This window comes from Heptranchias perlo, chromosome 30, assembly GCF_035084215.1.
Source record: "Heptranchias perlo isolate sHepPer1 chromosome 30, sHepPer1.hap1, whole genome shotgun sequence".
Taxonomy (NCBI): domain Eukaryota; kingdom Metazoa; phylum Chordata; class Chondrichthyes; order Hexanchiformes; family Hexanchidae; genus Heptranchias; species Heptranchias perlo.
In genome coordinates, this window is record NC_090354.1 from 9,540,814 (window position 1) to 9,552,901 (window position 12,088).

General features: G+C 44.0%; 1 protein-coding gene across 2 annotated transcripts in view; it reads left to right on the top strand.

The window, feature by feature from the left end:
* Positions 1–12,088, top strand: part of LOC137299885 (thyroid hormone receptor alpha) — a 256,341-nt gene that overhangs the window by 147,026 nt on the left and 97,227 nt on the right. For both annotated transcript variants that reach the window (XM_067968857.1, XM_067968858.1), the window contains exon 3: positions 9,047–9,264. In XM_067968857.1, coding sequence (XP_067824958.1) covers positions 9,212–9,264 — 53 coding nt within the window. In that variant the 5' untranslated portion in view covers positions 9,047–9,211. The remainder of the gene's footprint in view (positions 1–9,046; positions 9,265–12,088) is intronic.

Genomic DNA, 12,088 nt, shown 5'->3' on the forward strand with positions numbered 1-12,088 from the left:
AGTGTGACTTGATCACTGAAATATGCATTCGAGGAGAAGCTGTTATCAACAGGGCGAGTGAGGTGCTCAAGGATATTTAATTATAAACTGAAGGTGGTTATTTTAATCCTGTCTAACTCATTTGGGAAACATTGGCAAAGAAATTCGATTTATGAACATACGAACAATGACGGACAGGAAAAGACCGCCTGGTCCATCCAGCCTGTCCCACACAATCGTGATACCTTGTGCATCGCCGCCCGAAACCATGTGATCCGGGAGAGGCGAAAAACCAGATTAAGAACCCAGGCCAATTTGGGGGGGGGGGTGGTGGTGGAGTAATCTGAAACTAGCCCAGGAGATCACGCTGGCCCTGCGCTCGAAAAACAAGCACAAAGTCAGCAGAGCGACAGCTGAAAGCCCGAGCCAAATTTGGCTTCGGGCCTCGTTTAAGTACCGCTGGTGAGCCGCTGGGACCAAGTGGACACTCCGCTGCAGCTGGTCGGTCGGGGGAGGTTGGGAACTCGTCTAGCTCCTATGTTGAGCCAGCCGGCAGGTCTGGTCTGTTGGGGGGGGGGGGGGCGGGGGGGGGGGTGGGTGAGGTTGGTGGGAGTCTAGAATGCACCTGCAGCGGGCTGGGGGTTTTTTTGTGCGGCCAAGGGGAGCACTCCTGCTTCTCCTGGATCCACACAAATAAAATCTGAAAACTTCCAGGTCATTTTTTTGAGCTGCCTCCAGCGGTCCTTTTGAGGGTGTTGCTGGTTAGGCCGCACACCGTCTGGCACAACTGGGTGAACAAATGTAAGGAGTCTTACAACACCAGGTTATAGTCCAACAGCTTTATTTGGAATCACAAGCTTTCGGAGCTTTCCTCCTTCGTCAGGTGAGTGTGGAGGAAAGAACAAAAGGGAAGGTTTTCCAGTTCCACATCATGACATCTAGGTGAGGCACGCGCAGTGCAAGCTGCACCCATTTGGTTCACATGCAGCTGAATCCAGGAAAGTGTCTTCAGAATGTCAGGTCAGGATTGTGTAATTGTGTTCCTGGAGATTATCTCTTGTGGATGAGTGAAGAAAGTTTATACTTGTTGTTACTCACCTCACTCAGCCGAAGTTGGCAGGCGTCCATTGACTGTACATTGTATGTTGGAAGGGATGTCGTCTACCTGTGTAATTAAAAGTCTTGCATTAGTGCAATGTAACACTGTAGAATTCTCTTCAACAAATCAGATCGCAGGACCGAAGATCACTGTCCCTTCAACCAGTCGCTGTGCTGAGCACTGCCCACATTCACGTCAGCCTCATCTGCCAGCAGATTTACCCTGAGGTGAATGCCAAGCCTCACAGAAACTCTGATGTGGAGATGCCGATGATGGACTGGGGGGGACAAATGTAAGGAGTCGTACAACACCAGGTTATAGTCCAACAGATGACGAAGGAGGAAAGCTCCGAAAGCTTGTGATTTCAAATAAAGCTGTTGGACTATAACCTGGTGTTGTACGACTCCTCACAGAAACTCACTCTTCATAATTCATACGCCCACATTCCAATCCAGTGTAACCTCCATTTACAGCACCTCCAGACCCATCTTTTGTTTCTTTACTTGTCCCATTACCACCCTTTTGCCTTGCAACAACATCCCTTTTGTTATTTAATCACTCTTGCTCTCCACCCTATCACAAACCTTCTCTTTTGTTCTTTCCTCCCCTCTCCTCCCCTCCACCCAACCCACTTTTCCCTGGCTCCGTACTTGCTTAAAAACTGTTAAATCTTTACTTCTTCCAGTTCTGACGAAAAGTCAGCGACCTGAAATGTTAACTCTGTTACTCTCTCCACAGCTGCTGCCTGACCTGCTGAGTATTTCCAGCATTTTCTGTTTTTATTTCATTGTATCCTCCAACTCATCATGAGCAGAGCCATGGGATATACAGGAACTACACAAAGTGAATCAGTGTATAATGTTCCTTCAACCCTCCAGAGAGTATGTTTTTAAAGTAAAAAAAAAGTCTTCAATTCATTAAATGACTTCTAATAGCTCTCCAAGGGCACCTCTCTCCTCCCCCTGATTGTGACTTCAGTCTGCTGATTCCATCCTCATTTAACGTGCCAGACATGGGGAGTGGGGGAGGTTATCAGGAGTGTCACTCCTCTTGAAATTAGTTTAGATATTTAGAAAAGAAAAACTTTTTTTTATTAATTATCCATTTCCAGTAGAAACAGTAGGAAAGATTTCCTCTGTGGTCTATGTGTCAAAAGAATGGTGAATGCATTCTTTATCAATCGGCTTACGCTTTCATGCGGAGAGGACGTCAGCCCCCAGTATTAGAAGTTTCACTGCCAACATTTCCAACTGTTGGGAGTGAGAACAGAAATCATTTTCAGCAATCAATACCGAAAGTGCTGGAAGTAGGCAGCACATCAGTCAGAATCTGGAGAGCGACCCGTTAACAAGGCAGGTGGGGCTCTTCCTCAGAACTTTAACCCGTCTTCCCTTCAGACATTGACTCCCCCACACTGTGCCTTTCCAACATTTTCATAGAATCATAGAACCATAGAATGGTTACAGCACAGAAGGAGGCCATTCAACCCATCGAGCCTGTGTCGGGTCTTTGTAAGAGCAATCCAGTTAGTCCCATTCTTTCTCCATAGCCCTGCACAATTTTTCTCTTCAAGTATTTATCCAATTCCTTTTTGAAAGCCACGATTGAATCTGCTTCCAACGCCCTTTCAGGCAGCGCATTCCAGATCATAACTACTCGCTGAGTTAAAAAAGGTTTTCCTCATGTTTGCCAATCACCTTAAATCTGCGTCCTCTGGTTATCAACCCTTCCACCAATGAGAACAGTTTCTCTTTATTTATTTTATCTAAACCCTTCATGATTTTGAACACCTCTATCAAATCTCCTCTTAACCTTCTCCGCCCTAAGGAGAACAACCCCAGCTTCTCCAGTCTATCCACGTAACTGAAGTCCCTCATCCCTGGAACCATTCTAGTAAATATTTTCTGCACCCTCTCTAAGGCCTTCATTTTCTGTTTCAGATTTTTAGGTGTGGTTTTCATTTTTTTATCTCAAGTAATTTAAAAAGAAAATCATTGCCTGTGCCCAGCCTCGAGTAGTTTGTGGTTTAAGCACTCCCCTTTCAGTGGAGAGCCTCAGAGCCTACCCCTTTGAGAGGGGACTGCTTTCTGCGTTATTTCGAGAGATTCCATCCTTTTGAGCCATGACTCATTTGATTAAGGCACGTGCTTTTCCAAAATTTAAAATGTCACCTCTCCTGCAGGACAGGAGAGGAGTAGGAATTCTGTAACAAGGGCAAGTACACCACATTATAAAAGTAGGTTTGCAGTGGGACCGTTTGAAAGGAGAACAATGCGCTACAAAGTTCTCACTATTTATGGTCACAAGTATGAGTCTTAGGCCAGTCGATCGCTCCCCTTCCCCCTTCTCAGCTATTCTTGTGATGTTTCGTCTGTACACAGCTGATGTTGCGTCCCATGGTAACATGCTGACTGTAGGCTGAGCAGCAGCACTGTTGACAAAATTCTGGAGGAATCCAGAACTCCCTTCATCTGCCCTCTCCCTGTGGGCAACATGGAGATCAAGCTGGAGCTCATTCCCCATTGAAAAGCGTACAGATTAGAGAAGGGCCATTCAGCACTCTCTTAGAGGAAGGGGTTGGGAGGGGTGGGGTGGTAGGATTGGGGTCATTATACTGAGAAACAGACGACTGCATTCGGAATGTAAAATTCAACCTTTATTTTTGTTTTCCATTTCTTCACAATTTTTTTTGCTGTTTTATATATTTTGAGTTTGCTTCATCAGAACTTACTACAAGATGGAGGTAGTCTGTATGGCAGTATTTATAAATATCTATTACCCTGTGTGCCTGTTACCCTCCACGCCTGTGCACAGATGCATATGAGTGACCTACGTATGCTGCTTATGTGTCTGTATAGCTGAATGCTTGTATATCTGTATGCCTGAATGCTGGTTTGCCTGTAGACCTATGTGTCTCTATGTGTAAGTGCTTGTTACGGATTTGGGCTTGATGCTAGATATTTTACTTGGGTTCAGTGTCATTAACTACTCTCATAAGTAAGCCTGGCGTCCTCTATGATCTGGAGTGTGCCTTTATCTGCCCACTATCTAATTAAATGAAATTATGACCCAGGGATTGAGCAGAGAACCCTTACCAATGTAAATGAACGATACTTAGCGGAAGCCACTATATTTACAATCTTTGCTATCCTTCATGACACATATATCAAAAAACAATAAGGGCAGTTCTCATGATTGATCTTTCAACATGACTTGATCCCTGAAAAAGGTTGTTCAGCTCTTACATGGTGCAACACAATCTAAGAGTCAAACTAGCTTAGATCCACCGCTGCTCAGAGAATTTGATTGGAGGTTGCTGAGCTAATCATGGATAGCCCAATGTAACTATGTCTTTGGAAACCCTTGGCTACAGAGCTGTCCATCAAAAGGACTACAAACAAGCATTGGTCTTGTCTCTACTCACAGGCCTGGCCCATGTCTTCACCCCAGACACAGTTGTTAATCAAGAATTACTACCTCCAGAAATCAATCACCTAGGAAGTTGAGACTTTGAATGAGTTGGTTAGTTTCATTGATCTGCACAAAATACTTTGAGCCCCAATCTATATATAAGGCTACAACTTGGCCAGGCATATCCAGGACCTCCATAACTACGCCCTGTCTTATGTTGAGGTGTAAATATCAGCCAACAGTAATGCAAATTCTCTCCAGCTTGCAGAAACAGCCAGCAATAACTGACATAAGAACATAGGAAACAGGAGCAGGAGTAGGCCATACTGCCCCTTGAGCCAACTCCGCCATTCAATGAAATCATGGCTAATCTTTGACCTCAACTCCATTTTCCTGCCCAATCCCCATATCCCTTGATTCCCCTGGAGAACTAAAATACATCTATCTCAGCCATGAATAATCTCAACAACTCAGCATCCACAGCCCTTTGGGGTAGAGAATTCCAATGATTCACAACCCTCTGATTGAAGAAATTCCTCCTCATCTCAGTCTTAAATGGCCGACCCCTTATCCTGAGACAATGCCCACAAGTCTAGACTCTCCAGCCAGGGCAAACAACCTCACAGCATCTACCCTGTCAAGCCCCCTCAGAATCTTGTGTGTTTCAATGAGATGACCTCTCATTCTTCTAAACTCCAGAGAATATAGGCCCATTTTACTCAATCTCTCATCATAGGACAACCCTCTTATCCCAGGAATCAATCTAGGGAACCTTCATTGACCGCAATCGTGTGTGAACTGTTACCAATCCAAATCAATAATCTAACAGGGACAAAAGTACTTTTTTGTCACAGGGCCTGTAGCCACCGAATGCCTGAACACCTGTACGCAAGTATATCACATTGCAGAATTATGGGACAGAAATCCAATGATCTGGATCTGGTTAGCTTGGCCAGGCCTGAAGAAAACTGACTCCCACAGTGTTTGCTCAGTGCACGTGAGTTCGTTCAGGGTATTTTTTGACGCAGTGGAATTTGTGTTTGTTCAGACGGAAATTAATTTCTCTGGCCAACAAAATAGGAAAACACCTGCTAAAACAATCAACGATTTCTGAGGTTCTCATTCAAGTGCTTTTGTGCCTGGGCGAGGGAACGGCGCAAGGGGGAATTTCATGTGGAACGGTATGTCAGTTTTACCGAGCCTGATTCTGTTAAAAAAAATAGCTGCACAGGCCTCAAGACTTTTCTGCCCACGCTTGTAAGTTGGCTGGTACATTATGTTAAATGTGCTGTTGGACGTCCCCTCGTCCACCTGACTGAGTGTCTGGCTGTTGTGTGCTGGGGTTGGCTATTTCCTCCATTTGTGCTACGTTTTTCTTAGTCTAGTGCGAGTAACTTTACAACTCCACACTTTGAAGTAGGTTTGCCATCCCTCCAGGATTGTCCTGGAGCCTCCAGGAATTAAAGATGAATTTCCAGGACACTGATGTGACCAAACTTGGGAGAAAAAAAATCTTAGGGGCATTAAAAAAAAATGGTGTCTTTTTTTTCCAATTTCTTTGAACACTTTCATTTTATTAGTTATAAAAATATTGGTTATGGGGGGAAAAATGGCTGTTTGACTGATAGGAAAGAATCATCCAATCGGACAATGAAGAGTATGGTCACTTTATAATTAGCGCGGGAAGGTGGTGCACAGCGAGGATGGACGTGCCGGGCCGCCAATGGTGGGAGTGTGGGGGTGGAGCGTTTGGAGGCAGAATGTGATTGGATGTGATGAAACCTCCAGGGAAACATCCAAGCAGAGTTGGCAACCCCACTTTGAAGTAATCATTCAGATTGAGTCGGATTCAAACTCAACCGAGTCTAAAAGCTGCATCAAAAAGAACAGAGTGATGCATGACCTGGTTTTCTGCCGCAAAGCTGAATGAATATTGATTCAAAAACCCAACAGATAATCACTAAATCATCAGCAAAACTGACGTATACTGTGTCAATATTGATGTGATTTGCATCCATAGACAAGTAGTGGAACCTACCTGATGGTTGCCTCTGCTCTGGGACTGTTTGTATGATTGACAGCAGCATGTCATTAGTTAAACTGGCTGAACAGTGATGGGCACTTGTTTTTAAACTCTGAATTTCAGTGAGGCTGCGCTCCTGTAACACTATAGCTCCAGTACTCCCAACCTTGCTGCCATCTTGCAATCTCATCCTTGCTGAATTGGCCCTACAATTTTCCCTTCCTCCCTCGGGTTGGGCGGTTGTGGGTGGGGGAATGCTTGACTTCCCTCAGAACCAGCTCGGCCGAGATTGGTGTGGGCAATGACAAGCATGTCATGTTACCATGCCTCAGTGCCACTGAGCCTCCCTTCCAGTGTCCTCATATTTTTTATTTATCCATTTGGCAGCAGTGAGTAGTTAAGAATTTGGAATCACAGTTTTATTGCCAATATACTTGAAAACAGTCCCAGGTAATGTCCGATGTGTTTAAGTCTCAGTTTGTTTACAGTGGTAGAGATATGGGTTTAATGTGGTTGTTTATGAATGTGGGCAGGCAGGATGCTGGCACAATGCAGTTTTCTGAAATGTGGTCGAACGCTAGTGTCCTATTTAACTGTACTTTTCTTGCCGAAGTATAGCTATTTGCTTATATTTTTTAAAGGAAATGGCAATGTTCAATTCAAGCAATTTATTGATCTCTCCTTCCAGTCTTGGTTTGAATGAGGCGAAAACGTACTGTTCGACTGGCAGCGAAGTCGCTCATTCAATACTGCTGTGGTTTGGAGTGTTTCTACTGCATTAAGCTTCAGCCTTCTAAATTTACATCTATTGACCCGGTGTCCTGAGCTGTTGGGAGTCAGATTTCCAAATAAATAACACCTCATAAGCAGTTGTGGCTGTGAACTTCAGGGCGATGATTTGATACAGTTTTATAACCCACGAGTAGTGGAATTAATGCACATTTCCAAAAAAGCCTATGGGACCGACATTCTTCTGTTTGTGAAACACAGACGTAAAGTATGTTTTCTGAACTTTTAATAGATCTTCTCGCTAAATTCCCATACTACAGAGAGATAGAAGACTTTCCCCATCACACCCTATGCCACCCCCTCCAAAAGGCACTGGGCTCAGATAGGATTCCTTGAAGTTTCACGATAAATTCTTGACCCTGACGATTACATATATGCAATCAGTCACACCTTTTGAGCAAACTCTCAGAGACCGTTGGCACCACCTTTATTATAATACTTAGTATAGCTGGTAGCCATGGGGGTCTGGTGTGGGTGAATCTCAGAACGATTGGGAGAACCCCTGTGCAAATTCTACCCCAGCATATCATTGCTTTATTAAAGTAGTGAGGTATCCAAATGGAGATTGAACTTGGCTCTCAGGATACCACTAGATATGTCACCTCGTGGATTTTTGGGGCCACGGTTTTAATAACAGTATTTTGGGAAGTGTGCGTGGGGGATGGGAAAAGGAGACAAAGGCTCCATGAGCTCTTTGGCTCTTATCATTGGATAAAGCTCCTTTTTTATACAGAGCTCAGTGTAGCAATGCAGCTATCATTGAAGAATTTCTGTTTAGTTATTTCTGATGGATCACAACAAAAAACAATTGACTTTTTGTGCTTTGTGCTTGCTTAGTACTCTGACGTAAGTGAATTTTGTTGACTTGAATTTGCACTCCCCCCCACTCACTATGCCAGAGGCAGTGAGCTTGGGGCAGGAGGCAACAGAGCGGTCTGATCTTCCCATTCTGGTGCAACTGCTGCTGTTGCAGAGAGAAGATCCAATTGTGGTATCCTGATAGCTGGAATCAATCCCCATTTGGCTACCTCTCTAATAAAGCAAACATATGCTGGAATAGAATTTCAACAGAGGTTCTCCCAATCCTCCATTGTTTACGTTGTTTCTCCAAAGTTACAGCAGAGCTGCCAACAAAGTTACGGCAGAGCTTCCAACAAAGCCATGGCAGATGGTCAGGAGAACACCCACGGAAGTTAATGGGGCTGTCTTACGTGGGACATAACACTGGCTGTGTTGTTATCAGACCCATGTTTTCATCTCCATTTTCAATCCTTAACTGTGCTAAGTTAATTGATCCTGACCAGTAGGGCAGGGGAGGGTTGATGCTGCTACAATTGACCTCAGCAACTTCAGTCTAATGAGCTGAAGACCCAGCCAAGGAGCCTATTCTTGGTCACTATCCAGTGAGCCCAGGTAGAAGTACTTGTGTGTGGACATTGGATGAGGACATAGTTAGTCTTGATTGTCATGACCCTTACAGTTGAATAGGTCGCCAACACTTACCGTCCAGAGTCACATGTGAAGAATGCCAATGTGGACAAGTTACTAGAGGACTACAACCACCCATGCAACTATATCCCAGCATAAGATGCCACCATTGGGAAGGGAAAGTAATGGGAGAAAATGGAGGTGGGGGTAATTTGAAGTGGAAAAAACTGAGAAGTGATTGGTAACCATGACGTTCTCTACATTCAGAAATTAATATTTACGTAATGCATTCTCTGTTTTGTGTTTTTTCTCTGAAGGATTTGATTGTCCACAATTCTGTCTGGGCTGAGTTAGGATCTGCGGATGGGAGTTCTGTTGCAAAGCTAAGAGAAGAGTAGTTTATGAGAGCAAGAAGAATGTGTGTGGCAGCCTGGCTGTGGACATTCATCCCCCTTGAGAGACATTGAATGGAACAGCCCTGAATGGAACACACATCCAGCGAGCTCCCAGCTCTAACGAAGGAGGATGTGGAAAGGTAAGAGATCGGAATTTGAAACAAAATAATAAAAAATCTTACCCTATGACTGTACAGTGGAATAATATAATAATATGCCAGAATTAGGCTAGATCACAGAGACGCAAGGGTGGGCGGGGAATGGATGTCAGAGACAAGGGAACAAGCAGGAAGAAGAGTCCTTGAGCTACAGAATGAGTAAGTGGAGGGGTCTTGAAGAACCCTCCCTACACTTTATGCCCTTTCCATGATCCCAAGATCCTTCCGGCCCTTTCTATGTATCTCAGACCCTTGGCTCACTTCATACCTGTGAGATTTCCCCCTCATGTACCCTTCCCCTTCCCTCACTTCCTGTCTCTCTGGAATCACTGTTGTCCTCTCTACATTGCCCAGATTTCCCTCCCCGCAAAACCTGTTCAGCAGCTTCAAAATCCTCTCGCAGCATGCCCATGAGGTCCCCAATCCTGTCTGCAATTCCAAGGTAACCCTGGCTTATCTGAAATCGCCCACAGTCTCCATTTGACATGATGCTATCTGTAATGTCCAGTGTCAGATATAGCCAGTGGCAAGGAACCACTCACTGATGTTCAATGCTGATTTGTTTTGTTCATCAGAACATGCAAAATCCAAAGATTCTAAGTATTATTGCCGATTATATCCAACACAGAGAAAACACTGGTGCAGACTTGCTGGGGCTGAATGCCCTGTGCCTGTCCTGTGTGATCCTATGATTCTATGATCAGGAAGCATAAATATTTAGTGAAGAATAAGGCAAAACTGATGGCTCAAATTTTTTGTTAAAATAAGTGTCGGAATATATTTTTGCACAAAAATGGCGCTCGTGCAATCTCATATAATCACAACATTGGAGCTTTAATTTTCATTGGCCGTTGTTTAACATTACCTGAGGTAGTGTGGATTGTATCATATACTTTAGCAGCACCTTGTGCACTAAATGTGTCTCAGTCAATCCCATCTGATATAGAGACAATTCATTTAATATGTGGCCTGTATAATATTTTATATTGAACCAGCTGCATTGTCGGAATTAGTCAATAGTCATGATTGCCTTGAAATTATGCTGTAGGATAATTTTTTTGTTGTCTGGTTACGCTCCTGTGAAGAGCCATAGGGCATTTAACAGTGTTAAAGGTGCTATACAAATGCAAGTTGTTGTCGGAACATTAATGTAGGCACATGTTCACATGCAGTTCCTGCGTCTACTATTTAATGGAGTTTAAACTACAGTTCTATACTTGACTACTAAATTGGTAACATAACAAACAGAATAATGTAAATATTTGTATTCCTTAATGCTGTCTAATCAAGTAGCACAGTACCAGGCTTAGGAGAGTTTTCAGTGTCTTATTTGAACTCAGTGAAATTCTGTTGGAGCAGGAGCAAGACCAACCAGTCGTTTATGGCCCCTGGAGCATAAGTGCCCTTTCCAGCTTAGAGAGACTATTGGGCCTACCTCAACTTCATTATATTTTGGTAACTAGTACATGTAACCTCTTCTTCAAAGCCAAAGCCCCTGCTTTTTCAGAAGATTATGAGGTGCGTCCTCTCCTTCCCCAAGCCCAGTGACTGTGCTGAGAACGATGGTTGATGGTTGGAGAGGGAAATGATGCCTGGGCACCAGGTTTAGTCGCTGCCCCGTGTGCAGTGGCTGTAGCTTGTCAAGTTAAGTGACCATGCCAGTTTAGTTACCATTATTCCACAGAAGTACTTTTGGCCAGAGACGTCACTATTGGACAAATCCCAGGTATGAGTCAGCCATGTACCCAAAGGCATCGTCTAGCACCGAAAACATAAACTGGAAAGCTGCGTGGGTCACACAGTTCCGGATGCTTTAATCTGCTTGCTGTCCGATTACTGATGATGCAGCTTTTCCAAGTCACTGCTATTCTTCATTGTTATCATTAAGTGAGAAAGCTATTTCTTCTCCATCAAAAGCAAAATACTGCAGATGCTGGAAATCGGAAATAAAAACAGAAAATGCTGGAAAAGCTCAGCAAGTCAGGCAGCATCTGTGGAGAAAGAAACGGAGTTAACGTTTCAGGTCGAAAACCATTCTTCAGAACTGGAAGATGTGAAAGAGTTAACAGTTTTTAAGCAAGTACGGAGCCATGGAAAGGTGGGGAGGGGAGGAGAGAACAAAAAGGAAGATCTGTGATAGGGTAGAGTAGAAGCTACATCTTCTAGTGACTACAGGAAATGCTTTCAGCCAATCGCCAATCAAAAATTACCTGGAAGTGGTGGTCTCACACCAGGAAGATGGGCATTAACTGCAGGAAGCCAACTGTTAGGGTTCCCTGATAGCTTACTGAGTTTATCCAGCGCAAAGCTGAATCTTACAGACAAGGAAGATCCTAGGTTCATTTCTCTCCTCTGCAGAGTTAGCTGATCTCAACCATGCTGATAAGAGAGAAAGAAAAACCTGCATTCATACACTGCCTTTCACATCCTCAGGATGTCCCAAAGCACTTCATGAACTCTTTTCTTGAAAGTATAATCATTCTTATTGTGTAGGCAAATGTGGGAGCTAATTTGCACTCAGCAAGGTCCCACAAACAGCAATGAGATAAATGGCCAGTTAATTGTGCTTTGGTTGGCTGCGGAATTAAATTGGCCACGAGTTCCCCTGCTTTTCTTTGGGAACTTTCACATCTACCTGAGCAGACGGACAGAGCCTTGGATTACCATCTCATCCAAAAGATGGCGTCTCTAAAAAATATAGTACTCTCTCAGTACTGCACTGAAGTGTTGACCTAGACCATGTGCTCACGTCCTAGGGTGAGACCTAAATCCATGACATTAAGGGCATCCCTACTGACCTCAGTGT